At 42.8% G+C, this 27,605-nt stretch overlaps 1 protein-coding gene across 1 annotated transcript in view; it reads right to left on the bottom strand.

Annotated features, from left to right (window-relative positions):
• zfhx3b (zinc finger homeobox 3b) overlaps window positions 1-27,605 on the bottom strand; it is a 138,595-nt gene that overhangs the window by 47,948 nt on the left and 63,042 nt on the right. Inside the window, exon 5 of the mRNA XM_080033941.1 lies at window positions 11,941-12,172. Within this exon, the coding sequence (XP_079890067.1) occupies window positions 11,941-12,172 (232 nt within the window). The remainder of the gene's footprint in view (window positions 1-11,940; window positions 12,173-27,605) is intronic.

Genomic DNA, 27,605 nt, shown 5'->3' with positions numbered 1-27,605 from the left:
CAGAAGACAGTTCATCTTTTTTATTCTCTCAAATGCTGAATATATGCATGTTTTAAAGCAGGTTAAGACTATCAACAACATATTCTTTTGGGGTCAGGAGGAACAGAAAGCTAATGTAAGAGCTTTGAATTAAAGTGACACGCAGGAGGACCAATGTACGCTTGAATGCAACACTTCGCAAATATTCAGGCTTTTGTTCCTTAAACTTTTCCTGCAAAAATGATGCCCTTTGAACAACGGGAAGAGGTTAAAACACATAGCAATAGAAAGAGCAAGTCTTCGCTCCAGTCCCTTTCACAGAACCTAATGGATTGTGAGCACTTAATGCATTAATCAATCAATATCTCTCACTGTACATCAACAACGCGACCAAGTTATGAATGACCTTTGTAACAAAAAAAAGGACACTTTAATGCATACAAGATTGCTCCTAGGTTAGTAACTTCGACCTGGTTTTTATCATGCATGATTACACATTCACAAGGCAGAGGGCCATTAACGTTGCACTAAATATTCGGAGGTTGGTTGTTGTACAATTTGCACATGGATTTGTTGGAGGTAGTCAAGGGCGAACTAGGTCCTATACTAAAGGGTGGCCCCATTTATTAATCTGCTACCGCCTGTTTGTTAAATCATATTCTTCAAAATGCAGGGCATTTACAAATACAGGGGTTTACATCATACCTAGGCCGCACATATATATATATAATATTTAATGCAATATATATTGCATTAAAATCCACAATAAGCAGCTTGCTTGGACAACAAGCAACATAATAATTGCTCTGGCTTGCTCTGAGAGGACATCATGAAAAACAAGTGCTGAGGTACTAATGTTAAGATATTGAACATGAAAAATACTCAGTTGGGAGGCTTCATTGGGGTATACGTCATTTTCAATGTTTCAAAGTTTCCACTGTCAAGGTCTATTCAATAATCAGAGACAGTCCGAATTGCAGCTGTGTTGTATTTACTGATAGTGACTTGTGACAAGAAAAATAACATTACACAATTGCATCATTATCATTTCATGATGCTTGAATATAAGTTTACTTTCTTGACAACAAATCATTCCCTACCCATTTTCAAGACCTTGTGACAAGACTGTGTTTGTGAACTCATTGAGCAATACATTTCAATAATTCTCATTAAATGATTGGATTATTTACAGATAACTGAGCTGATAATAAGAATATAACAATATTCTCTCGCCGGGGCAAAAGTGGACCAGAGACAAAGCAGAAGAGAAACAGTGCCTTTCCTTCTCTATCTTTATCTTTTTAATGGTGTGGATAAGAAAGCAGGACAGGAAAGGATTGAGGATGGTGATGGTGGGATACAGGATAGGAATGGAGTGAGGTTGGGGTAATGGTGACGGGGGGGACATGTTTCTGAGTCCTTCCCTGAGCACTGGAGGAGCGTGGAAGTGAAGCGTGGAGACAGAGTGGAACGGACAGGAGCTGACTGCAGAGAGCCAGAGAAAAGTAGAGCCCAGAACAAGAGCACAAACTAATGCTATTGTGTTCAATGGACAATGGGTCCCTGCCAAGTGACTGCACAGGGCCCTTAAACAAAAAAGGTGTTGCCGTTCACTCTCCCCCACCCAATTAGATTATTTTGGCCCGGTTTAACATAACAAAAACTGAGCCCATTTGTCCTAATTCTGGCTGCCAAACTGGCTCCTGCGCCACTTTAAATGGAGTTAAGCCTTAGAGTGCTGGCCTGTCTGTTTGACTGACAACGACTTGTTACATGGATCCAAACACATCCACTGTGTTCTCCATTCAACATCTCACACACAAATATGTTCTCCATCTCAGCTTTCCCAAGTGCCTGAAATATTCACCATGTACATGAGAGGAACTCATTTCCAGAGATCCCCCAGTCGCCAGGCACCGCTAAGGTTCACCATTTTCAGTTTTTAACAGATTTTCACTACAGAAAATGCCTGGGTATATTTATTTTAAAGAACACCAACCGCGTTGTGTGGACGTATGCAACCAGAAGTTGATGTGTTTCCTGCATGTGGATTACAGTAAATTCAGTCTTCTTGGGACAGTACAGAAAATGGAGGGAAGAGTATGTACAAACACAAATGAGCTGATCATCAGTACCTCAAAGTAATTCAAAAAACAAAATCTAAAAAAACAGCTTAACTACATAACAGTGCAATTTTTATTTTTCTATGTCTTTTTCACCCGATTATTTTTGTTGACCATTATTGATCTCTTTATCCAATGTTTGAGTTTTTTTTTAAACGCTGATAAATGATTGAGCCCCTGGCATTGCGTTCTTATCTTTTAATAGCTATCTTTTAACCACAAAGTGTTTGAAATGCTAGTTAAGATAAAGCAGACCTATGGGGACGTTTTTGACATGTAGTTGATTTCGTACTTTGATGAAAGCTTATAAAAAATGCCACTGCCTTATATGTTTGTTACTCATGTGTTGGGTATTAGCCTGAAACTACTCGCAGTATGTATGAGGTGAGTAGGTTTAACGTGGTCAAGGTTCCGCACAAATTTCCAAACTAATGTATGTTACATGAAATGGATACGCAACTGCTCTATACTGTACACTTGTCTCCTACCATAGAGTATGGGTAAAGATGTGTTGATGCTCTCAAGATGAATGCTTCCTCAACAACCACTAATTACCTACAAACAACTAACAGTATAGTGAATCTTGTTTTCTTTTGAAATGGTTGCTGCACACTCTCATAATTTCAGATTTCACACCTGAGTATGTCTGGATAAACATAAATATACTCCTTTTAAACTGACTATTAAAGTGCACATATATAATTACAACATTGCAGCTTAAAAAAAATCATCTGCCTCCCGAGTGGAAACTTGAACATCTTTTTTAAGCAGCACTTGGTCTAACAAAGCCTACCAACGCAAAAATAAAAGGACCAGAACTGGCATGTCCTTCCCTCTTGACTGTGCAGCGCAGCTGAATTGACTCGATATGCTCTCCTGTATGCTTACTGCGCAAGAAGCATGAAAATTGACCTTTGCCTGCTTTCTAAACAGTGGATTATTCCTCTTAATGCTTCAAATTGGTCTGGGTGTTTTTTTTCTGCAGTTTCCAACGTATTTCCTGCTGCTCCCTTATTACTTTGTACAATATGTTTGTGAAGTTGATATTTTTGTCAAAATAATATTAAGTGATCTACAAAAGAATGTGAAAAATGAATAAACACATTGTAAACTGCAACAGGATATAGAAATCATCATTAATTGTTCAAACTGTAATTGTTCAAAATCATACTGATGCACTAAAACATTTCTCCCCTCTTAATAGGCACGGTGAGACTTTCTCTGTTCAGTATGCATTTACAGTGCAAACGCCTGGCTCCTCATTCCTTTTCCCCTTTCTTGAATATCATCTCTCATTTGCTCCAAATGGAACAGTGGGAAGAACATATCCATAGCCAACTTATAAAACAGCAGAGACAGAGCAGCGTTTCCAGCCAGACAAAGAGAGACTGTGAGACATAGGCCATCAATTGTAGCAGGAGGGACACCATAAATCTGACTGAGTGAAAAAGTAAGAATATCCAAGATTGTCACCAAACAAATGCTATTTTGTCTCAGCTTGTCACTGGGCGGGCGATCCCATCTGGTTACTCGGCTGTAGGCATGACGGCCTCAGAATCCAGACTTCCTTTCTTTAACAAATAGGGCCTTCAGTTCTGGTCAGTCAGTGGCAACCACACAACAAGAGCCACTGTACTGTGTTGTGCTCTGCTCATCAACCACAGTGTCTTACTCATCGCAAGCTATCCACTTTTTGGACATCAGGTATACGAGATAGAAGGCAGAAACAAGCCTGAGATCAATGGGAGCCTACTGAGGCCTGCACTAGTGGTATCACATTCAAAGTGGTGTGAGAATTTCTGTCTGTTACTAATACCCAGATACAAGAGGGCACGGGGGACAATATCTGTGGAAGCTAGACGAATCCAGAATATTTACCCAATATCCATGTGTGGAAAGTTCCCCTTTAATGTCACACACTATTACCACCAACATTCAGCACAGCCTCCCTCCCACTCGTACAGTATTATCCTTTGGTGTTTTACACCAAACTCATCCATTTATCTTCATCCACCCTCCTCTCATCCTCCTCAGGTGGTGTGTAGTGTACTGTCGAGCACAGCGTGAATCAATGGCTGGTGCTCACGCCCACAGGTAAAGGTTAGAAAGGTTCACTATTGAATTATTTCTGCACTTCTCTTATTGCTGCCATCTGCCTGGCTGCTTTTAGCTGATGCGGTCGAGGCACTGGAGGGCACTATTTTTTTGCTAATGGACTCAAAACATGGACGCAAGTGTGTGGATTTCTTGTGTATCTTGTACGTGTCTGTATGTTTTTAGATGGTAGGGATGCTTGCTTCGTCAGATGAAACCGACATTACATAGCCTACATTAAACACATTAAAGAACATACACACACAAACACCCACCCACCCACAACTCCACACACTCTGTTCACTAGTAATGCCTATCTATCAGAGAGTGGATAATGATTGCTCACTTTCAGCAAGTCTTTGTTATTGTCTAATGGAGCCTTTGGTGTGTTAGGGCACCATTCTGCTGGATAGGGCATCCTCAACTCTTTGGTTTTGTTTTTTTCCTGTCAGCGATGCCGGTCGTCTCTGCTGTAAATTGAGCTGCCTAATTCTGACAGCGAGCAGCACCTTTTTGCCCGATACCAAAATATAGGAACAAATGTAGCAAACTACTGTAAGTGTTTAACAATTTATTGGTCCTAGTTCCAAGACTACCTGGCATACACTTGCACTGCGATCAATATCACAGATGAGATGCGCTGGATGTAAGATGATAATGTGTGTGCCTAAGGGGGGAGTTCAAGTAAGGTGTGTTCAGAAAAAGTATAGAAAGATAAAATATTTCAACTACTTCGACATTATACTGTCAGTAAAGAAAAGCCAAACAACAAGAAGTATCTGAGTGCATCGTCTTGCAAACCCCCAAGCATGTTTTACCAACATTTACAATGTAGAAAATATGCTGGGTGTGCAGTCTTTGACTAAGACAATCAACCAAAGTGGGTTTGATAATGAGGGGACGGTCATAACTGGCTCTGTGTAGTTTTAATCACATTAAAAAGAGTCAGTGGTGTCATGTTAGTTATACTGTAGTGTTGACAAAACCCTGCATCATAGCCCGACACGGAACTTAGGACATGAAAGCTAGACTATACCATAGTCCCATGCTCTTTATGACCATTTCATATAAATCAGTCATTAAAGAGTAGAAACTATATCTCATTCCCCTCCGTCTTCAATTTACTTGTTTCTCCTTCAGCTCACCTTCAGCTCATGCACCTGTATGACAGTGACGTGGCTGCTGCTATAATTAAACCCATCACAACCATTATGTCTTTGTCACCTAATCTATTCTCTCCTCCACTGTCTGCGTCTGTCTGCAACCACAGACTTCCCGCCCTCAGCGCTGACTGACAGGCCCTGTGGAGGCTGTGGTCACTCTGTGTGAGTGACACGGGGGGCGGCAAGGCTACTGCATTACCTCCTTCCCCTTCCATTCCAGCTCCTCCTGATCCTATAGGCTCCAGCCCCCCCCCCCCCCCACACACACACACACACACACACACACACCACTGATCACAACTGCCACTGCTCCAATATCCAGCAGCAAAGCCTCAAGGCCCCGAAAATAGAACTCATTAACACGTTTAGTAAGTACAAATGAGATGACTGTCTCCTGTTGGACTGTCTATCTTTTGGATCAGCTTTCAAGGAGAGTGTCTGGTAATGACAAGAGAGAGGGAAACCAATATTATAATGTGCTGCCAGTCTCCTACGAAAATGGGCTTGTTGACAGGGAGAGCCTCTCGCACCCACACACAAGGCCTGGTTCTCAGTGCGGACGGACACCTATGTGCTTCCACATTTATGGGTATGCGAGTTTTGCAAAATAAAATTCTAGCGCATATTAACACCCACATGACATAACTGCCAGTGAAATCACACACGGGGCATAAAACATACAAGGCACACAGTGGGAGCATATCTCCCCAAATACTGCACCAATGTCCTAATTTTCAAAGAATATTGCTTTTGTGGACTCAACTTGTCCACACTAAAATGTAGGTTCTATGTTCTCTTTTATTCAGTATGCAAACACTCATCTTTGACATGTATGCTATCTCGGTTCCCCTTTTGAGCCAGATCTATTGGACAGGTTGGCAGGACCCAGGACTTAAGCCACCTTCCAGTCCGGGAGCAGAGCTAGCCAGTATTTACAGAAAGAGGGTTCAGTCAGCAGTGGTAGTAAAAACTGGACACAAGACATTTTTTATTCACAGCCTATCCCAGAATAGAGTAGTGGCTTTCTGGTCAATTTGCTATTGCAGGATGAGCCAGCAGAGGAATTCATAGCAAAGAGCCGGGGAAACAGGGAAAGAAAAGACTTGCTTGTGTTAGTTAGAGCAGCAGCAGGATCATATGAATGCTGATACACAACTGGAAAATCTATAAAGCCATCATTTTGGCTTTTTAATAAACGTCTGGTCTTTTGTAATATTTTCAAAATGAAAAGTAATGCATTTATGAATTTCCTGGCACGTTCTGCGGACAGCAAACAATTTCCTTAGCTGCCTGGATGCCCTTCGGACAGGGATTAGAAGGCAGGCGACTGACTGAGGCCTGACTGAGCTGTGGGCCCTCTGGGGCCCTACTCATCCAGGCCTGCACAGTCCTCATCCTCATATCCACTCTGCATCACCAGGGCAATAACCGCCTTTATTAAAAGCGCATTGCAGCAGTGTCTGTCTATACAACTTACTTTCAGATTGGCCATAATGTGGCATGTAGAAAGGGTCTGGTGGTTAGGGGCTACAATATCCTGTTTCTGGAAAGGTTTACTTTGCATTTTAACAAGCATGAATAAAGGAGAACATTCCAGAAATGGCTACCGTCTGTTTCGCTTTTGCAAGTGGGGAGCCAAAGCTCAGAATATGGCCCTTGCATGCCATGAGTGCGTGGCCTGGCTCACCTCTGATTTTGCCTGGCTTTAACAGCTTTAGCATAGCCACTGGACATGCAGATAGCTAGAGTAAGATTGCATGGAAGAATACATCCTTGTTAATATATTGCAAGAGGGCAGCTATAAGCAGAGGATGAGACCAAAAGATAGGGGCAGGGTTCAATTTAATGACTGTAGATATTTGGTATAGTAAGTTCGACCGACTCTATGTCGAAACATCCAGTCTGCCATAATTGAATCTCGATGTCAGGTGTTGTGCAAACCCTAAAATAGGAGGGAGTTTTCTGTATTTGCTTTATTTTTCTATGTCCCAGCCCATTTTCCAGCTTTATTCAGAACGTCTCAAGAATTATGCATGAGGCAGAGGGAAGAGAAAATGCTTCTGTTGTCAGGACAGGCCTCATTATTAGGTGTGTGACCCTGAAAGCGAACCCCTTTTAACGAAACAAGCAATGGATCTCTTATTGGATACCACTATTATGCAGTCATTTGAATGCATCCTTCTGTCTTATTTCAATTTAATAATACAAACACAGATCCCCTGCCTGGCTTCTGGAACTGGTCATTAAAAGTAACGCCGATCTTAACCGGAGGCTTAAAGAGCACCTATTATGCTTTTTCAACTTTTATGACCTATAGACGTTGTTATAATGATTTATAGTCATGTTTAACCATACTAAAGTGTCAAATAATGACGTACATGCATTTAGACGTATTCCTTGCTGACCGTCTGGGGTGGTTGTGCAGAGCGCTAAACACTAGCGACGCCGGTCGCAATTCACTTGTTCAAATTTCCGGGATTTATCTGCGTAGAACAATCCAGATTTTCCATGTATGGTAATGCTGCAACATGCTCAGGCACACTCCTGCCACGCCCCGACCTGCCTGGTCAAATTTGCCCGTGCGCCGCTGAAAGTCTTCCGGAAGGTAACCAATCACAACAGAGTGGGGTTGGCAGGAGGGGGCCGAGGGGGCGGAGAAAGACGAAGCCGAGTGTTGACAGAGAATGCTGAGAGCGCCCAGATGAGAGGAAGAGTTTCCCGAAAATCTACATAGTTTTTTGTGCTATGATTCGTGTCAGGTTGCTCTATAGGAGTCATTAATAAGAAATTAAGACCAGAAAAGTATTATAATAGGAGATCTTAAAGTTGCACTTACAAGCACTCATGGTGTGGTGGATGAAACAACTGCAGAGTCAAAGTAAGATAACCCCTCCCCAAGCCAGTCTTCACCCTTGAATACCCAGGCCTCTATGTCCAAACACATACACACACACACACACACACACACACACACACACACGCGAGACAATGACTGGTGGCTGCCCCAACCCAGCCTTCGCCTTCCCAGCTTCCTAGACTCACAGACAGGGATTTCCTCCTGCGATGAGAGCCAAGCCGTCACAGCCCAGCGATCAAGGGCCTGCCATCTGTGACTGAGGCAGATTTATAGCAGGAGCTAATCCACACTGTCAGCCACGTTTGTTCTCCATCTCTGCCTTCTCCATACACATTAACACACACACACACACACACACACACACACACACACACACACACACACACACACACACACACACACACACACACACACACACACACACACACACACACACACACACACACACACACACACACACACACACACACACACACACACACACACACACACACACACGTATGAAAAATAACTAATATTTTAACTGCGCAAAATGTTCCTATCTTTCTCTCGGGCAACAAAGCAAACATGTTCTCGCAGAAGGGCATCCACCCTTCAGTGCAATTTAACTTTGCCCTTTTTAAACGGCATGATCTCATTCCGTTTTCCACTCAAAAAATAACTTTAGTCGATTAAATGTTAAGAAATGAGAAACCTCAATGTGTCACTGAGTTATATGCCCTGGTTAACATCATTCATACGAAATAGGGTCATCGTATGCTCAAGTGTCACACTAGCTCTCACACTCACACTCCCCAAACTTACCCCCCCCCCCATTTCTTTGGCATTTGCTCCTCACTATTCTTGTTTTCTTCACATATCGGTATTTCTCATCCACATACCCTTATGTCAGCAGTCACCATTAACCCCTATATTTGACACCAATATGACACTTGGCTTTACCTTTTCTCGCAAACCACTACACCTAAAATATATTTTGTCCTAATGCTGTCAAACCAACTACCCTCAGAAGTGAATGCTTTATGGGAGTTTTAAAATTTCCCTCTTGCCTTCTCTGTCAAATACACGTCTCTCTTTTCCATTTTTTTTGTGTCTACCTGCCACCTGGTAATGAGTTGCTATCTTTAAAACTAGAGGCTAGAGTGGGTTCAAGTCAGAGCTGGGCTTAATTCAGTGATCTCTTCTGCACACAGGGCAGATGTGTGGGGCTGGGGTCCCTCTGAGGCCCCCTTTGTTCCCCCACTGATAAAGGGTTAAAGAAGACAAATTGAGGCGGGTCCACGGAGCAACATGCCTAAGCAGCACATTTTCAGTATGAGCAAGAATTAAAACAATGCAAGCCCTTTATCCCTGCGTTAGTCTAATTGGAAAGAAGCCGCATTTCTGCTGCCCTTGCTCTACTCCGACATCCAGCCCAGAGGAGACATGTGGCATCGAATCCCTACAGTATTTGTTTTGCTGCATTCTCCATAAAGAGCATACATATGCAAAGCTGTTACATGTAAAAACATACCAGATCATAAAGTAGCAGTTTTCCAATTACTATCATAGAAAGGAATACGTTGACAACACATAGAACAACATGACGCAAATACATTAGTGTCACAGGCTTTAAATGTTTTGGTAAAAAAAAACAGGCAGGCTTCAAGCCCAGCACCTAGCGCCTGCAGAGAACCACTCACAGGATCACAGAACAGCAGCAGGCAAGGGAATTACTGTCTAGGTGACCCAGAAATCCAGGGGCAACTTTGTTTTAACAAGCCAGGGAACGTTCCACCACTTTCAGCAACTATGCCTCGACCTCAAAAAAGGGCTGTGTGCCACAGAAGAGCTAGCGAAGAGGAAATTAAATATTACACTGGGAGGGAATGGTTCAGCAGTGAGCACTAATGCGGAGGGGTGGAGCCTATGAGGTGGACCGGCGCAGCTGATGCTGTCGGACAAGGCATCCGGGGTGTGAAATGGTAGCAGTGAGAGGTGTGTGGACTCAAGCGATTTTAGAGTTAATGATTACAGACGAAGAGGTCATTATTGGGGTAATTTGATCAAGATGCTTTTTTGCTCCCTTTACACACGTCAAATGTGTTGGATGGAAAACAACGACCAAGATATACATATTGGCAGGTTATAATCACCAATATTTGGTCATGTGGTAAGCTGTCTGCAGCTCATTGTAAGAGAGCCCAGAATTAATACTTAGAATTAATAACACAAAAATAATTGCATTATACAGCAGTAAAGCAGTCCCCAAATTACAAGGGGAGAAAAGGCATTAGCGCCAATCCAAATGATCAAGCATCATCATCAGAACACACAAGCAGACTAAAAAGACATTAAATCTAAAGCCCATTGACGACTTCGGTTAAAATGTAATTATTGTAAGATGCTAGTGGTCTGTTCAAGTAAGTGAGGGTTATTGTAATTTGATGAAGAGAGGAAATGCTGTCTATGCGTGTGTGTGTATTTGCAATGATACTGCCCACACACAGTCCCACTGCAGAAATCAATTATCTAACCTAAGCTTGGATCCCTAACCCTGGCACACATATGGGCAACTAGCAAAGTAATGGTTAAAAGAGAAAAAGAGATTGATAAACACAATATCTGCATACAAATTTACAAACAGCACAACAACTACGTCTGTCTCAACAAAAAAAAGAAAATTCCCAACCCCCCCAACTCTTTTAACCTAAATGCCCCTTCCTCTTGCCTTTGCATGTTCGCATGTCCACTGTACTGTAGTCATTAACATATTTGGAGTGCAGCGAGCAGAAAGCTTAATTGTCCCTAATTGCTCAGCTAAAGATGTTCTCTAATGATTTGCTTCAGATCTGTGACTGCCTTTTGCGCAATTTCCCGCCGCTGGCTTCATTATCCCTGCCTCCTTGGAACAAAGCTTCTTCACAGACTGGCCTTTTTTCCCCTCTGCATAACACAGACAGCGTATGTGTGCAAGGGAAGTAATGGTTCCCTCTTGGAGGGACACACAATAGAACCCCTTTGTCAGGGCATGGGAGTTAAAGTGATTGGAAAACCAAATCTCTGCTAAGAAAGAGTGTTAATTGACCACAGCTCACTCTTCCTAATCACTCTATAATAAATGAGCAGTCGTGTCACTTTGTTTCAGCCGTGCTACTGTTGTTGTAGCTATGTCTGTTTTTTGGTGCTCTTTTTGTTGTTGCAGCTGCTGCTGTTGTTCAGCTCCTCCCTCTCTGGCCTTAATGCTCTGTCTCAATATGTCTTTAATGACTGAACAGGACAGCTACCATTAACAGGGACCTTTGCTTTTACTGGTAAAGGCAGGATTCAGAGAAATCATTTGTGCAAATGATATGGACCAAAAATCATATACATGTCAAAAATATATATTAACGAATAAAGTCAATATTTTTTAATCCATAGTTAGTGGTGTAATATACTGTTCTCCCTATTGAAACGTTGTAATGTAGTTGAGTTAATACTTTTCATTTAAATGATGGCTCTTTTTTGAACAAACCCATCAAAACTTTGAAACACGAAACAACACAAAACACTACTAAAAAATGTGCATTTAGTTGTCATTGGAAAACAGATGTTATCCATTGATGTCAATGATAACTCTTTGGGGAGATCAGAGTACAGGAAAGAAAGTTACAGACTGTGGATGCAGTCTGAATATTCTCAACTCTGCCTATGAAGTGCCTCAACGCAGCGGAAAGGACGTGTGTGTGTTTTTGCTTCTGACCTGTATCTGAGGACGAGCATTTGCGAATGGTGAAGATGGAGTTAAGGTCCTCGTCGTCTTCCGGCAGGCCCTTCTGCAGCCGCTGCAGCTTCCTCAGGCTCTCGCTGCGCTGGTGCTTCATGGAGCGCACATGCTGGATCAGGTTGAGCTTGGCCTTGGTCGAGTAGTTACACAGCACACAGTGGTAGTAGCAGGCATCACCCTCCACCGCGTGTTCGTGCTGCTGCAGGTGCTGAGAGAGGGAATGGAGAGAGAGAGAGAGAAAGAGAAAGAAAGAAAGGGAAGGAGAAAGAGGAAAAAAAGAGAGGAAAGAGAGAGAAAGAGGTTATTTTAGATGGCAGATAACTGGCTAGGGCACCACCGACTCACTTTCACTCAAACAGTTGGCAAATGAACAAATCAATTCCCAATCACAGCCCTGTTGTTTAACATCCAGACCTCCTCCTCCACTTCAGGACAACTGTTTGGACTGCGCACTTTGTCTGTGTGAGTGTCTGTATCAGTGGGCTAACAGGACAGGAGAGGCCTGGGAGGCCCGCAAATCTCAGGGGCCCCGAGGCAGGAATCACATCAGCCACCCTTCAGAAGCCGTGGGTCTGCAGCCTCGCAGACGGAAGGGAGCATTGATCCCCTTCACTCAACAGAAGCCTCCCGTCTCTGAAAAGGAAACTCCAAACATCTGCTTGTTTCACGCATGGGATGCTAAATATTGATCACAGCGAGTTAAATCCTCGCTTCTCTCGGAGAGAAAGGGAGGCAAAGTCAGCCGGTATTGGGGTAGGGAGGGGGCTTTAGTGCATTCTGAGAGAAGCTGGAACATTCCACGACAGGAGGACAGCCGTCAGAGGACAGGAAATCAGCACCACTATTGACCCGTCAACCCCAGAACTTCCTCCAAGACTCAACAGCAGCTCACCCTCCACACAGTGTCACAACATGCCTTACTCCCCATAGTGACACCATACCATCACAACCTCTTGTCACAGCACAGGGCTCCAGTCTAATTACCTCCTGCATGGCTCAATCAATGATGCAAGGCCAAACACAATATGGCTGGGCCTGGTGTGAGCAACTGTGTTATTGACCACTATCACTAAAGCATCCCACTGATTGTTTGTGCATGTTAACAATAAAACAGCACCCAGACATTGGTATGGCCACTTGTGTCACGCCTGGCATTTGCTGTTCCTAATATCAAAATCTGGATATCTGTTGCTGAGATCAATTAAAATCAACCAAAGTATTCCTCGCTTTGCTCCAATCTTCTTAGCCCCCATGTTCTAATGTGAGGCATGCTGAGAGAGAACAAACATGTACAATATTGTAATACATATATAACACATCTTGATGATGGCTGAATATAGAGGCTTTAAAAGCTTTTACTGCAAACATGTAAATTGGGATAACAAATGTTGAACTAAGGTCAAAATGAGGATGAAGCACAATTGGAAACATGTAATAATAAATGAATGCCCTATAGCCATAAGTTCTGTTATCTCTAACCCAGTAAAATGCACTGATGAATATTAACCTGTAGTAGGAAGAGCTAATTACTAAAAATGTTAACGATGATGAAAGCTTGTTATTGTAATTGTCTATAGACAGAATTTTCTACCAAGTTTCATTACCATTTCTGCATTAAGAGAGTATGAACATCTCTTCCATTTACCTTATACAATAGTCTTCAACTTTAAAAAAAAGGTAACTGCCCTGCACTGCACTGCACGGTCTGTTTGCTGGCTCAAAAATGTAAATGCAATGGAAACAATAGACATTTAACCACATTACATCTAAATCAGGTGTTGACAGGCTGGTAAAAAAAAAGAGTCATAACAATATTATGCCTCTCCGAAAATGTGCGTGTCCCTTTCTCCTAATGTTTAATTTTCTGGCAATATTGTAATATCGCTATGGGGTTTTTCTGAACTATTGTGTTTCATTCTCTCTGGTTTCATATTTCTCACTTCTACACCTAAAATGTGCATTAAGACACCCCTTCCAGGAAAAAGGAATAAGAGGTTTTTTTCTCTCTCCTTTTTGCGAGCCCCACAGCTCCGCGTAATAGAGTTATTAGGTGATTGTAAAAGGGCTCTGTGTCTCTGTGTGCTCTCCCTTCTCTCCTCGTTTCAAGCCATCCATGATGTCATGAATAGGTGTTGCTGGATATTGTGGGAGCCTTTCCCCTCCTCCTTTTCCTCTGTGCACAAATATTGCATCAGAACAAAGGTAGGGGAAAACCTAAGAGACAGATTCAGTTATAGATAACACCAAATCCATCATACAAACTGCTTTTAGTCAAAGCAGATGTCTTGAATTTAAAAAAAGGAGAGAGAGAGAGAGAGCTCTTGTCGCAAATGACTTAAGGCACCAACAATCTACAAGAAGGCAAGTTTAAAAAAGAAAAATGACAGCACCTGACTGAAACTTCAAAGCTGGTGTCCGGAGGTAGAAAAAAGAAAAAAGTTCTGGGAGTTTTATAGTCCCCCATAAAAAAGCATGGGTTTTATATAGGAGTGAACCTCAGACTGCCTGCCCCAGAATCTGCCGTAATTTACTATTAACCTGACTGGACATGAAGGCGGCCTCAACAGGGCCAAAGCGGGGTGCTTGTAGCTCCGTCTACAATGTCAAACGGTTACACCTGTAAACCACCACTTTCACCATCTCTGCACTGGCCATGACCCAGGCTGTCTAGGGCATTTCAGAGTCAGTGAACGAGGGGAAGAGATCAAACCAATGACTGATCGGTGAGGTGGCCCCTGCTCAGGTGGCCCCCTATCCCAGTGCACCATATTCCAGGGACAAAAAATATACCATGGTGCTTAGGAAAACAGCATATGGCTTCTCCCATGAGAACTAAAACCTATGATCATCACACAGACCTAATTTCTCTAACATGGATTCTCACTGGATTCCGCAGCAATTAAACCATGTGAGAAACTCTTAGGATCACATCTGAGATGGACACAGTACACTCGCAGTCTGTCACCCTCTCCATTTCACACAAATATGCATGCACGCACACTTTAAACGTGAAACATTATAATGCATGAGACAGGGCCCATGTCTGTTTCCTATAAACCCGCAATGAAGCCCCCATATGATAAATCACCTCCAACTGGACTGCAGGAATTTAGCGGCTTAATGAAAAAGTCATGTTGAGCTGGGAGGAGTTGGTCGGCATGGCTCTGGGGTTTCTAAGCGCCCTATTGAGGCCCCAACAGGAGGGGAGCTGTGGAGCAGAATGGGGGGTGGGGGGTGGGGGGGGGGGTCAGTAGTATGGATTCAATACCACTGAACTGTCTGGGAATTTACAGTCGTATAAGGGACTCAAACGTTTGAGCACCTAGAATGCACTGATGAACTCAACTGGGCATTTGATGACATGCTGTGTGAATATGAAGGTTCAAGTATGTGGTCATATTTAACAGTTATGATCTCAATGGCACAATGCCTGTTGGTGCCTATAAATAATGCAGTCATATTGTATTATATACTGTATGTTATATCGCAATCTTTTAAAAGAGACACTCTACTCCTTTGCTGCCTGCTTATGTAAAAGCTGCGGCTGGATAGATTACCCTAAAGCAGGGCTATTCAATTAGTTTTGAATGGGGGCCGGTTGGTGGAAATTATCCAAAATGAGGGGCCAGAAAAAAATGCCTAAAATTGATGAGCATCACATCAATAGCTACATATACTGTAAAACACTACAACGACATAGGAGTGCATATATTGTCTTTATTTTATCAAATAGAGTTCACCAGCTTATCAAAAAAAATCCCTATTTGATTAACATAGGCTGCCTGTTGTTTAAGTGTTTACTTTAAATAAACCTTAAATAAGTAATTGTCTAATGGATTTGTCTTGCATTACAGTTTATGAGATATATAGCAATGCCACAATTCACCCCATGGTATTCTCTGCAACCGCACAACTGACCACACCGGGGGCAAGTTGTGCATCAAGACAACTTTTTTTCCGAAAGCTATATTTCTTCAACAGTTTATTCCAGATCCAAAGTTTTTATTGCCAGGGATGCACAACACCCTGAAATATATGTAAATATTTGAGTTGGAGACTTTACTGTCAAGGCCTTACTTTAAAGTCACTTTGAGTGAAAAGTTGCACAACTTAGGCCACTCTCCCCTATATTTTTTTTTTCTTTTTTGGGGTCGGTCGGTAGTCAATGCGGGGGCCAGCCCGCGGGCCGCCTATTGAATAGCCCTGCCCTAAAGGATACTTAACTACCTTTGTTAGTTTAAAAAAAAATTAAACTATGTTCTTCATTACATTTAACATGATTAATCAATTTGGATGTTTTTACTAAAAGGTCCAGTTCTAAACTTTGCTTTATACAGGGTGGTTTTCACGGTTTAAATATGCAATCATGGTTTTTCAAGCCTCTCTCTTCTCAGTGGAGCACCTTATCTCTTTCTGTGGAGGCTGAAGTAGTGCTCTTTGCTTTTTCAGGTAAAGAGGGACAGGGGCGGTGTGGGCACCACCCCATCCTCTCTCTCACAACTCTGTAGTGCCCCTTGCCCTCTGAGTGGGCAATACGTGCTTGTATCAGTTTCACCACCCACCCAGAGCATACATCTGAATTTCCATCCACTTAAATGCAAAGTAGAAGTGCACCTTTAACACAAAACAGTGTGGTTGCTGAGCGAGTCCAACTTACACAAGATGGAGGTGGGTATTACTGGAAGGATGGAAGGGAGACAGAGAGCCGGTAAATCCAAAGAATGACTCCCAATGGAGCAGTATAATACAGCATGTACACGCAACAAACACATACAGAAGTATAGACAAAAAGAACATTAGGATTGCACACACACACACACACACACACACACACACACACACACACACACACATACGAACTCACACGCACACACACAGTCACGTACCATTATGATCATAGTACCCTAATTTCCACCATTAAATTTGGCAGTGCTGTTAATACAAAATGAATGCATTAAAACAGATGATTATCTGTGAGCTAAATAGCTATCAATTCTAAGAGGGCTGCCAAATTCCCTGTGTGAGTGAGCCAATATCTGCCTGGATTGCTTTGTAACGGTCACCCTTATTCTATGGACTACAAGCTGGTGAACGTGTGTTTTTGTGTGCACAAGCCTATGTGGACTAAATGGGAGCCTTACATAGGTAAGAAACGCACGCCACACACACACACACACACACACACACACACACACACACACACACACACACACACACACACACACACACACACACACACACACACACACACACACACACACACACACACACACACACACACACACACACACACACACACACACACCATGCAATACATAGCAATAGAGAAGACCTCTCTCCACATGCATAAGAAGATTGTATCCTCTGTAATCACAGTGTCAAGTTTTCTTTTTCACATGGGAATAGAATGTACTTCTACTAGTTCCTGGCTTGAGACGTGTTAGAATAAGTCAACCAGCACCTTTGTTGTTAAAACATAGTGATGTCATAGCAGCAATTATAACCAATGAGGTAAGTGTATTTCAGTCTGAAGGGATAAAATGTAATGTGCCTGTTGGGTTGAAAAATGAACCACGGCAAAAAGGAGCAGAAAACACCCCTGTGTGGTTTAAGTGTCACTCTGTGACAACTGTGGCCATCGTGTACTTGTTCTGTGGATTACATTATTACAATCCTGTCCAAATGACTCACGAAAAGAGATCTGAAACACAATGGTTGCCCATTTGCTGTCTATAGGCTTATACATCAGGATCATGTTCAATTGAAAAAACTGATTTTATTTTGACTTTGTACATCCTGTGCTGAGATTTGTTGGGGACTTGATTCTCATACATTTGCGCGCTGGGATTCCCCTGCAACGTAAGCAGGTTATTTAGGAAGGCAAAGCAGAGTGACTGGAGTCAGTGAGTGCTTGCAGTAGTTTGGCCTGTGATTCCTTGTCTGCCAGCAGCATGAACAACAGCTCCAACCACAGAGGCCCCACTAGGTGCCAAATGCAGTGGCTGCTTTGAATTAGCCACTGCAAGCTGCAACCTGCCTAAACGTTAGCTTTTGGCTTATGGGGGACTGTGTATTGCAGGGCCAAACTGCCTACTTACTGCTTCCTGAACCTCATCCCCAGCCTTGTCCTTCTGCTTCCTTCTTCCTAATCTGCACCGCCCCTCCACTGCGACTCGTTCCTCTGTCTCAAAACCCATAACTTGGTGAGTTGATTCCTCTACTGCCTTGCTTTAGAAATGATCCATCACTACAGGTGAATAAAAACAAGCTACATATTTGTCTCTGGGAGGGTAGATAGAAACAAAACGGACCTCTGTGTCGTAAGGGAGGGCAGCAAGGTAAAGATGGATGGCTGTATGTGTCCTTGGAGAGGATGACTTAACACAGGCCTATGAAACAAAGTAGCCTGAGAGGGGTCAGAAGAACACTTTAAGACAATACAGCTACTGGTTCTCCACGCCCACCACTCTTAGTTACTTTAACATTAAATAAAGCAATAATTATTGAATTCTGTTTGAATGAGTAAGATGCTAGAAAGTAAACAATGGGAACATAATTGCAGAGGGAAGGCAATCAATGCAGGCAGTCATTTGGGCCATGTTGATTGTGTAGGCCGCTGTATGAGCTCTATGCGTGAGCAACTGTGTAAGTGTGTGTGCACATTTCTGTAGCCATTGCAAATCTAAGGGGAGCATCTGCTGTGACAAGGAGCTGAGTAATGCACTCTTCCATACACACGCACAAAACAAGAGTTGGGTAATCCCTCCTTCAATAATGACCCAGGGCTCTAAACAATAGCTCTCAATCAGCTGATCAATGTGTCCACATAATTCATGTGCAAGTCACTGTCTATGAAAGGGAGGAGGAGGAGGATAAGCAAGCGGGCGGTCTAGAGATCAATGCCCTGTTTGGTGATAACGAGCCAGGGCCTATGCCCACAGGAGCCCCGCACTTGCGTCCAGGGTCTCTCTCATTAAGAACATTTGGATAAGCACGGCTATACATACATAATGTGCACTTCTAATCATAGCTGGACAAATACATTCCTTATGGAAGTAAATGAGTGTCATCGGATTTTGAAAATAAAAAGCCATTGAATTTTAAGCACTGAATATTTATGCATTGAAATAACGTATGTGAATTTTTTGCAGCATTGAAATAATGTATCTGAATTTTTTGCCGCATTGAAATAATGTATCTGAATTTTTTGCCTCTGAATTTAACTCATTACATTTTAAACAACAAATGTTCACCTTTATTTTACAATGTTCTCAAATTCAAAATCAAATATTCAACGTTAAAAAATTCAACGTGCCGAATTCAACTGCAAAATCCCATGTATGAAATTCAGAGTAAAACTTTGGGGACCCAAGGAAGAGCAATCGATCATAGATGCTAGATCGCGTTCAAACAAAGAGAGCAAGTGGGAATATTAGCTTGTTGCCTTGGATACCCCTGACTGATGCAGGAAGGCAAATCAGGTTTTAGCCATATCAAACGGCAACGCAAGTAACGATGGTGCTTCGGTGAGTACAAACATGTTTCTATATAGGGAAGAATATAATGGCTAGCATATCTAGCGATCTAGCATCTATGATCGATTGCTCTTCCTTGGGTCCCCAAAGTTTTACTCTGAATTTCATACATGGGATTTTGCAGTTGAATTTGGCACGTTGAATTTTTTAACGTTGAATATTTGATTTAGAATTTGAGAACATTGTAAAATAAAGGTGAACATTTGTTGTTTAAAATGTAATGAGTTAAATTCAGAGGCAAAAAATTCAGATACATTATTTCAATGCGGCAAAAAATTCAGATACATTATTTCAATGCTGCAAAAAATTCACATACGTTATTTCAATGCATAAATATTCAGTGCTTAAAATTCAATGGCTTTTTATTTTTATAATCCGATGACTCATTTACTTCCATAATTCCTTCCTTCCTTCCTTTCTAATAAGCTCGGTCCTGCTTTTGTGACACACATCGATGACTCCAAAACAGGCAGGAAATGATGTCAATCCCCAAATAAGAAGACAACAAATACTGTAAAACAAATTAACAGCAAGCTGTTGGCCTCCTCTTTCAGTAGGTAATTAACAGCTTAACCTCTTGGTGCTTTTATTAAAGCCACACTAGGAGATGCTTGCCAAAATTGCAGTACAATAAGTCTGCCTGCAGGAGGCCAGAGCAGGGTGGAGCCATGGGGGTACCCAAACAACTGTTACAGCCACTTGATGACATGTGCTGGCAAGGTACCATCTGGAAGCTGAATGGGGCAAATCAGGACCTGCCCTGGCCCTTGTCTCCATTACCCACAGTACTGTGTCAACATTTCAACCCTCCATTTTGGACAGCGGTGACAATACTTACTTGTACAGGGCACAGGAAGAACATTTATTTTATTTTAATTTCAGCCAGACAGACTAAAACATTCAGAAGTTAAATAATAGTCCACAAGAAAAGGGTTTTGTGTTGTAACAAGTCTAACAGAAGTATAACAGGAAACTGAGATTTTCATAGATAGAAAACAAGCAGGTCTGTGGAAGAAAAAAAAACACACACACCTACTTGCAGCACCAACAGCGCCAACCTAACTAGCAATATTCCCTCCCAGTATGAGCGTAATCTTCGTAAACCGAGAAAGACTGTATCCAGAGGCCACTAATATCACCTTAAAAAACCACTCCCTGTCTTCCGGCTAAGAAATTAGACTGGCATTACTTCTAGTGTGACAAGTCTTGTACGCCTGTGCGTTGCACTATGGATTGAGTATTTATGAAGGTTTTCTTTTTGTTACCTTGTGTGAGAGATTAGTGATTGCAAAGCAAACCACAGCAATACCTGATGTTAGGCCACAAACACCTTAAGCAACCCATCAAAGACATTCCTCTTGTTCATCCAAGACTTCCATGTGATTTCCTCAATCTCAGGAATGTATGAACATCGCCACACTAGTTGGCTGAGCAGAGCTATATAGGGCTAATGGAAGTGTGTGTTTACTAGATAAGAACAAGTTGACAGCCTGATCTGGACATAACTGTACTGTAGGTCACTGATGTGTCATTAGGGTAAAGGCAGACGACGCAGCTCTGCACTAACAGAGCTGAGAAGGGTCTCTCCAACACATTCAATGCCACTAATTTTTCCCCTGCCAGCCAGACAATTGCAGCATGGCCTTCTGGAGCCACTGCAAATGCAGGCAGCAAAAAGGCTTGTTAAATGCAGGATGAAGGATGAAACAGGAGATCCCAGAGTGAGGGAGTTAGGGGGATGTTGGATTAAGATACAGGCAAACACGAATTGTAATGATTAATGCAGTCAGTGAGAATTAAATTCAGAGCAGGAACAATACCCAAACACAATTAGTGCTCGAGAACAAACATCACGCTACGCCGGGAATGCAGATTCATTGCCACAACATTGTGAGGGAGTAGTTATCAGGAGTCCAAGGCACTCTCTGACGTGGCCATCTAGAGAGTCAATGTGCCACCTTATTGGCTACTATGACCCAGAACAAAAACGTTAAATGTGCCCACAGCAGTACGGATGTGTGGCCATGTGCTAAGTCTAAACCTATTGTCACAAACCGAGCTCCTGTTCCACCTTTTCGTTGACGTAGCGGCAGAGAGAAGACACATAATACAGTCTCCTCAGGCTTGTATTATCTAGCTTTCACCTCTGGCGTTCTCAGTTTGGTAGTGTAAATATTTTATTACCACATAATTGGTTGCTGCTTCAGGCTATGCAATCAGGCTGTGATAAATGTAACACTGTATGTTTTTCTGAATATCCTGTATCCTTTTTTTTAATGTTAAATTCATAGAAAAGCGCTTTGGCGAGAGGGTGTGTGAAATCTTGTGAGGGGAAATGTTGAGTTTGCTAGGGAGACCAGCTAATTAAGAACAGTGATGATGTGCTCTGCCAGTGTCAATATTTAACCCAGTCGTACACCGCTATCTTTATTGGCGGCATTGCGATGACAAAAGAAGCAACATGGCCTTTAAGAGGTCCTCTTCTTAAAATCAAAATGAATGGGGTGGAGTAGGGTTGAGTGGAGGTGAGTATTCAGAGTGGGTTTATACGTTGGTTTATTTGCACGGAACATTAAGTACCCTGTTGGAGTGAAACTGCTGCTGAGTGTTCTTCAAGCTATTCATACATCAAACACCCACCGGGTTTCACCTGTCATCATCTCTTCCAAAACCGGGCAATGAAAATGAAATACATTTTAAAAAAATGTGTGAAACCATTGCACTTTTGGCATAGACTAAAACGTAGGAATAACAAGTTAAACAGTTTAAGAGGTATGCAAATTACCTTCAACATCATCTGAACCTTCCTGTTCATCCTACACAACTTCAGAAGTCTTTAAGCCATTATCTTTTTGAATCCAAACGCTGTTATTCAAATGCAGAATAGTCCCAGCTGTTGTCCAGGCACATACGGACCGAATTAGTGTTTTATTTTCTTCATAAGAGCCATCATAGCCTTTGACCTATGCCCACAGGGAGGAAGTGCACTTGTGTTGAAAAATGGTCCTCTCCCCCTCCTTCCCATGAGCATAGCCAACTCTATCACTAATACATATGGGTTTTCTAACACAGATTTCTTTACAGGGTCATTCTGTGCAGCCTGCTCATTAGCAAAGAAAAAAACATAACTGCACTTTCCATAAAAAAGAAACAAAGTGCTCATTGATCAGGGTGATCAATTGAGGATCAATAACCTAAGCCCTCATCATTTCCACTGCAGGATAATTGCAGCTGAGATATAGTTGTCATCACTAAAAATCAAACACAGACCAGACTAATTGGAAGAGGCCTATTGCTTTGGTCATGCTGGCAAAAAGCTTTGCCAAGCATCAAAAAGATGGCCGGTCACTGGAGCTTCCCAAAATAACTGCTCATGCCATTAGCAAGTGTCACCATAGAGGTCATTGTGCTGGCTGCCCATTTGGGGACATTTAATACAGGGCATAGCAAGCTGCAACACAAGAGTGCTTTGTATCCCTTTGTGCACGTAAGTTATAAGATCACATTAGGCCCACATTTTATAGGACAACTTTTAGTTTTAATCGGATGTTTTGGAGGCATGTCAATGACATTTTGTTGCTGACCTCTGTGTTAAGTAGTGGTCAGAAAAAAATATGTCATTTTTCCACTCCAGTAGTTGAGCACAGCAAATACGCTTAAAGAGCTGGTAAAGCAAAGAGGCGTGCCTGATATAATAGATAGTTCACAGGCTGGCATAGCAGCCAGGCTGCGATGGCTACACCGTATACACTGCTCAATCGTGCAAAAAATCTCAAACTATACTTCAAAGCCTAACACTTTCCCCCTTCCTGTTTATTGATTACATAGAGCTCTTGTTCAGTAATTGTGCAGTAAATCAAGCATGGTGAGCACTAATCTCAACCCCGGGAGGAAAGTGTTAAAGGTAAAACCTGCTGAAAAGTGCATAATTACGGAGCTGTGTTCGGCCAGGAGAGAGAATATACTCCTCCCTCTCACATTTCTCATACACTGCCTGCCTGCGCAACCAGAGGCAGCAGGGAGAGGGGTTGGCAGAAGAGCAACGGGAAGTGTATACAGTTTCTAACCACCTCTAACTCCCTCCCTTACTCTTTCAATCCTTCTCCCTCTCAATGCATTCCCAACCAAAGCGCCGGGGGCGCCATGCTTGTAAAGAAACCACAGCCTTTTGAGTGCCTCTTGTATTTACAAACGGAGGCATGTTGGAATCAAAGACATTACCACATGACATAACACATTAAACAGTTGGCAGATTGAGAATTTATAGACTGAATAGATAGTGAGTGGGGTAAACAGGAAAAGTGCCGTTGTTGGATCAGTTTAACTAGCTATACTTGGTACGAGAGCCAAACTTACCGAAACCAGAGTACAGGATAGGAGTCAGCTGCAGCAGCTCCCTCCTTTCCCTTGCTTGCCTTCCCTCTTAACACACAGCTCAGGCTATACTCCAGGTGGAGACAGCTATCACTTTCCCATCAACTTCCTGTTCCTCTTGTCTCTCCGCCCCCCTTTTTCTCTCCGCTCTCTCACTCCCAGCTGCACAACTTGGTTTTCTGTGCTGTGTTTGAAGAAATACAAAGCTGTATCTTTCCCCCCCATCTTCTGACGCACTCAAATCTGCAGTCAAGAGATTTTTTTTTCTCTCTCTCTCTCCTCGTCCCTCCGTCTCTTACCCTCCTCCCCTAACACTTTCCCCATGTTGCTGTTCTGCCTAATCTCACCTCAGTTTTTATTTCACCCTCATCAGCAGGGTTCTAAAAATAAATGATAAATGGAATATGATATTTATATAAAGTCTTATCTCTGATCTGTTCTTAGAGGGGAATAATAGGGTAGTTAATCCTGCAGATCCTACTCAAATTGATTAATCAGCACATGCGGACAATCAAATAAATGATTAATATTCCCCAGTCCTGTGGTCGGACAGTTACCCCTGAAACCATCAGTAATAATTCAGTAACCCTTCCCAGACCACAGGCTGCAGCTAGTCAGCCTCACTCAGCATCAGCCCTCTGATGTTCAGCAGGACTTTGAACTCCCTGCACAGAAACTCACACACAGGCACACCAAGGGTAAGACAATCTGCAGCCTATCTCTCTCTCAAACCCTCCAAGTATGCCTGCCTACCATACCTGATCAAACTAACGGCATACGCAATACACACAACAGAATTTAGGGAGGACAGCAACATATATATAGGACAAGGCGCGCTTCCTCTAACTGCTGTTAAAGATAGCAGCATACCCTTATACTACTGGGGGAGGATAAAGAAACGGATCGGAGTTACATTTCCCAATGTCTGTACAGATGTGCTATACATATAGAAACATGTGCTTTGCTTAGCTATATAAGAAAGATAATAATTATAAATTGTGAATTTACCATGCAGTGTCCAAAATATTGTGTTATGCAAGCGCTAGGGAAAGTGCCTAAAATTGCCACCGTGTTCCCACAGCTAGAGAAGCAGATGTCTCCAGGCACTCACACACAGACGGACTGACAGAGAGACAGGCTGTTTAGCAGCAACTCTCCCAGGCCTCACCACACTGAGCACACCCTGTCCTGCTGGTGGACAAAGGGGAGGGGGAATCTCCATTGAAATAAGAAGGCCTTCTTTTCTCTCCCATTACCCTTGCCATTCTCCCTCCCACTAAGGTCAGCGAACAGCCATCTTCATGGTCCTCCTCTGCATCTGCCAGCTCGGACTGTTATTAATCAGGGGAGAGGGCCAGAGGTTGGGGAGGGCACCTCTTGCTCCCACACATTTGCACCCAAGCCGGGAATTATGGGGGCTGCATGGAGATATATGTGTGTATGTGTATATTTGGGGGAGGGCATGAGGTAAACACAGCTTGCAGGTATGGATTGACTGCTCTGCTTGTAGTAAGCCTAGAGAGCTGAGTGGATGTGTGTGTCTCTCTGTCTCTGCCTTTGACACATGAAGTTATGCAAAGCCAGTACTTTCTACTCCAACAACACACATATATAAATACAGTATGTGCACACTGTCTCACTCAACCCTAATCCCTTCACTCTGCCGTACAGGAGGCTTGGCCTTTGTGTTGCGTCTGGCCAGCTGGTTGCCTGAATCAGCATGTGCAGCTGTCTGCTGTGACGAACATTACTCTACCAGGACACATTGACTCTTCACTGCATTGCTATGTTTTAATATGGCTGCCTCACATTACTACAGCCATTTAAAATCCACCTAAGAAGCCCCTGACCTCAGGGGAGTTTACACAGGCGGAGCGCAGGTTGAGTTTTAGCTATAATACATATTGATGGCCCTTAACTAGTGTTTGAGAACCTTGGAGGGTTGGGCTGTAAGAACTAGACTCACAACTGGAGGAAGGCCGAGCTCTAAAGTGCGAGTGGCCATTCAGTACTCTTGCCAATATGCCCGTGATATATGGCTTTGTCTTTAATAGGTACGAGCGTGGTGTGTAGGGCAGTGTCGTGAAAAAGACCCAGTTTTTATATAAGCGTTACAGTTCACTTTGATCTCTTCTCTTGCTCCACTGTTTATAAATCAGCCACACAAATATTTATGAGCGGAACGAGGAAAATGGCTGGTCTGGTTTGTATCTCTGCCCTCCTTCCCTCCCTCCTGACTGCGTTCCCTCCCTCTCCCTGTGGCTGATGTGTAGATGAGGCCACCGCAGAGGCAGAGCGAGTGCATAGGCCCCAGGCCACATCCATCATATCTGCTCTGTCTCTGGCTATTGTGTGGCCCCACCAGAAGGCTGACCTAACCAAACCAAGTAATGGAAAAGACAGCACATTTAGTATGACTTAAAGAATAGACTATGATGAAAGAAAAAAACAGCAGAGACAGGCATGCATTACTGGTCACTGCATTTAACGTGTGTGAAATGGTATGAAAGGTTGAACTAGTACAATGTGAGTGCATTGTATGTTCACATTCAAGAACAAAGCCATGAACATCAATGCAAGTGTATGCCTGTGTGTATGCACATGCATACATTCACGTGCATTGGTGACCCTGACTAATGCATCCCCAGTTCATCGGTAACAAAGATCAATTAATTAATACGGCCATGTTCAATAATATCTGTTCGCATTCCTTTTAGCTCACCTATCTGTTTCTGCCCACAACACACACAATGGGACAGACCCTGAGCTTCTGGATCCATACGCTTTAATTGCTCCCCCCAGCCCTGACCTCTGATCCAGATCACTCTGATATACAGCATCTCTATTAAATTGGGAAGTAGGTAAATATTCTTCTAATGACCCTCAGTTCTAGCGACACCATTGGAAATGGAGGAAGAAGAAAAAAATCAATCCTGTTTTTTTTCTTCCATTTTGCCCTTCACAGACTCTATTAGTTCCCTTTTTATCTGAGGGTTGCCTCCAAAAATGTGGAGGGAGACCGAGCCGTATGGGGTCTCTACTCTCGTTTTGACATGGCGATGGACTTCACTGAGATGCATTTGGGTAATGAGGAGATTACAAACCTATGCTTAGGAGGAAAGATCTTTTTAACGGCATCTTCAAGTCTGTCCTTCAAGTAGTGCATTGGCCTCACTGAGCCAATATAAAAATGTCAGACAACCTTTATCTGAACCGAACAGAATGTTGATCCTGCAATCTAGACTTCAGATAATTTAAAAGATAACGTGGTTCAAGCGGGACACAGAAAAAAAACTCCACCAAATGTTTACCCATCATGTCAGGCGGTTGCACAAAAAGATAGTGGTTAACGCATGGGTATGTGTATGTGTACGAGTGTGTGTTCACTGTACAGTAAAAACTGATGGGCTGAATGTGTGTGTCTGTGGGCACGGTTGGGTGGGGGTAGAGGGGGGGTAGTGGTGGACTGCCTTGTCGATCGATGCAGTGATTGGCAGTTAATGGCTTTTCCTGTTCTGCCTTGGTAACCCTGGCCTGATGGCTGTTGCTTCTGATCAGAGATGGCAGATGGTGTTTGATTTCCGTATATAAACCCCTGACTTTGTGGAGATGGCTTCATCATGTTTAATGATTTAAAAGTTAAGTTGGATACTGGGAATATTCCAATGCTGGAGCTCTCGTCTTAAAAGCCTGAAGCTCACTTCCAGATGTAAAGTCTGTTCTCTCTTAACT

Source organism: Ammodytes marinus (assembly GCF_949987685.1).
Source record: "Ammodytes marinus genome assembly, chromosome: 1".
Classification (NCBI taxonomy): domain Eukaryota; kingdom Metazoa; phylum Chordata; class Actinopteri; order Uranoscopiformes; family Ammodytidae; genus Ammodytes; species Ammodytes marinus.
The sequence above is the reverse complement of the archived record's forward strand: the minus strand, read 5'-3'. Positions and strand labels throughout refer to the sequence as shown.